This window comes from Trypanosoma theileri (genome assembly GCF_002087225.1).
Source record: "Trypanosoma theileri isolate Edinburgh chromosome Unknown TM35_Tth_51_V1, whole genome shotgun sequence".
Taxonomy (NCBI): Eukaryota; Euglenozoa; class Kinetoplastea; order Trypanosomatida; family Trypanosomatidae; genus Trypanosoma; species Trypanosoma theileri.
Window position 1 is genome coordinate 79,814 of NW_021639893.1, and position 1,292 is coordinate 81,105.

Below are 1,292 nucleotides of genomic sequence, written 5' to 3' on the forward strand. Positions count from 1 at the left end.
TGGAGGCCATCATGCTTGAGAAGAAGGCACTCCAATGGTATGTTCATGCTTATGGGCAAGATGTCTGAGGATTTTATTTGTTTGTGTTATCGACCTTTTTGTTTTATATGTTTTCTTCTGAAAGTAAATATTCATTCTTCTGCTCATTTTATCGTTCTTGCTATTTGTTATAATTCTCTTGTATTCAAGGGGTGATGCCGTTATTTTCTGTTATTTCTTTTTTATTGATTCTGCTTTTATTTTTCTTTGGACCACTGAATTAAGACACAATAAGAATTATTGTAATGATAATGATGCGCTATGTATTGTGTGTTATGCTTCTTGCACTGTGTTGTTTCTGCAGTGTTGTGGACGCGGGAGAAACTGAAGGACCTTCTGTTAGTTCTGACCAGGTGCTTCTTGTTCAGCGCCCTGCTGCTAAGCCTGTTCCACGTGCTGGTGAGGATCCAGAAACGTCGCAGGAAAGTGTGAGAGAAGACGATACACAATGTGAAGCAACAGCTGGGGTAGGTGGAGAGAAGAAACGCTGCGAACCACCAGCCAAGGCGGAGCAACTTCCAGTGGAAGATCAGGAGGCACACGAAAGAGAAACTGGCAATCGTAACGATGTGGAAAACCACACCAACCAAAAGGGAAGTGGGCCATCGATCTCTGTTGAGCTGCGTCCCGTTATAACAGAGAATTCCCACGAGAATGGTGCCGCAAATTCTTTGCAGGATCCTTCTACAGCAATACTTCAACGTGATTCTCCTCCTTCGTTGTCTGGTAGTACTGCAGGTTCACCTCAAGGTGGGAGCGTTACAGGTGATGATCGATTGCATGTTGCATCTGGCGATAATGGCCGTGCTCAAGGTGGTGGGGATCAACCAAAAGTAGAGAAGACAACAGAAGAGAAAGCGAATACTCCAGGAAGTGAACAAGCAGATGAAAATGAGAAAAATGAAAAAGAATCAAAATCTGATTCTTCTACTGTATCCAGTACAGTTAATACTGACACTCAAGAACACCGTTCTCAGCAAGAACAGACACCCTCTTCACAGGAATCTCAATCGCACAACGATACAACTGAGAACGATAACTCAACGAGTACGAACTCTGAAACTTCAACTACAGCCAGTGAGGAGGAATCCACCACCACCGCCACCACCACCACCACAACAACACTTCCCCCTGAGACTGCAAACAACAAGAAGGGTGATGCAGACAGCAGCAGCAGTATCAGCAGTTCTGTGTGGGTGCGTGTACCACTACTGATTGTGGTTACACTGGCCTGTATTCTTGTGTGCTGATTG

The 1,292-nt window shown here is 44.5% G+C and overlaps 1 protein-coding gene across 1 annotated transcript; it reads left to right on the top strand.

The window, feature by feature from the left end:
- Window positions 1-284: 284 nt before the first annotated feature.
- TM35_000511350 (uncharacterized protein) lies at window positions 285-1,289 on the top strand (the record flags this gene model as incomplete). The annotated part of the gene is made up of 1 exon (XM_029030630.1): window positions 285-1,289. The coding sequence occupies one exon, from the start codon at window positions 285-287 to the stop codon at window positions 1,287-1,289; it is 1,005 nt and encodes a 334-aa protein (XP_028878100.1).
- Between the last annotated feature and the right edge of the window lie 3 nt (window positions 1,290-1,292).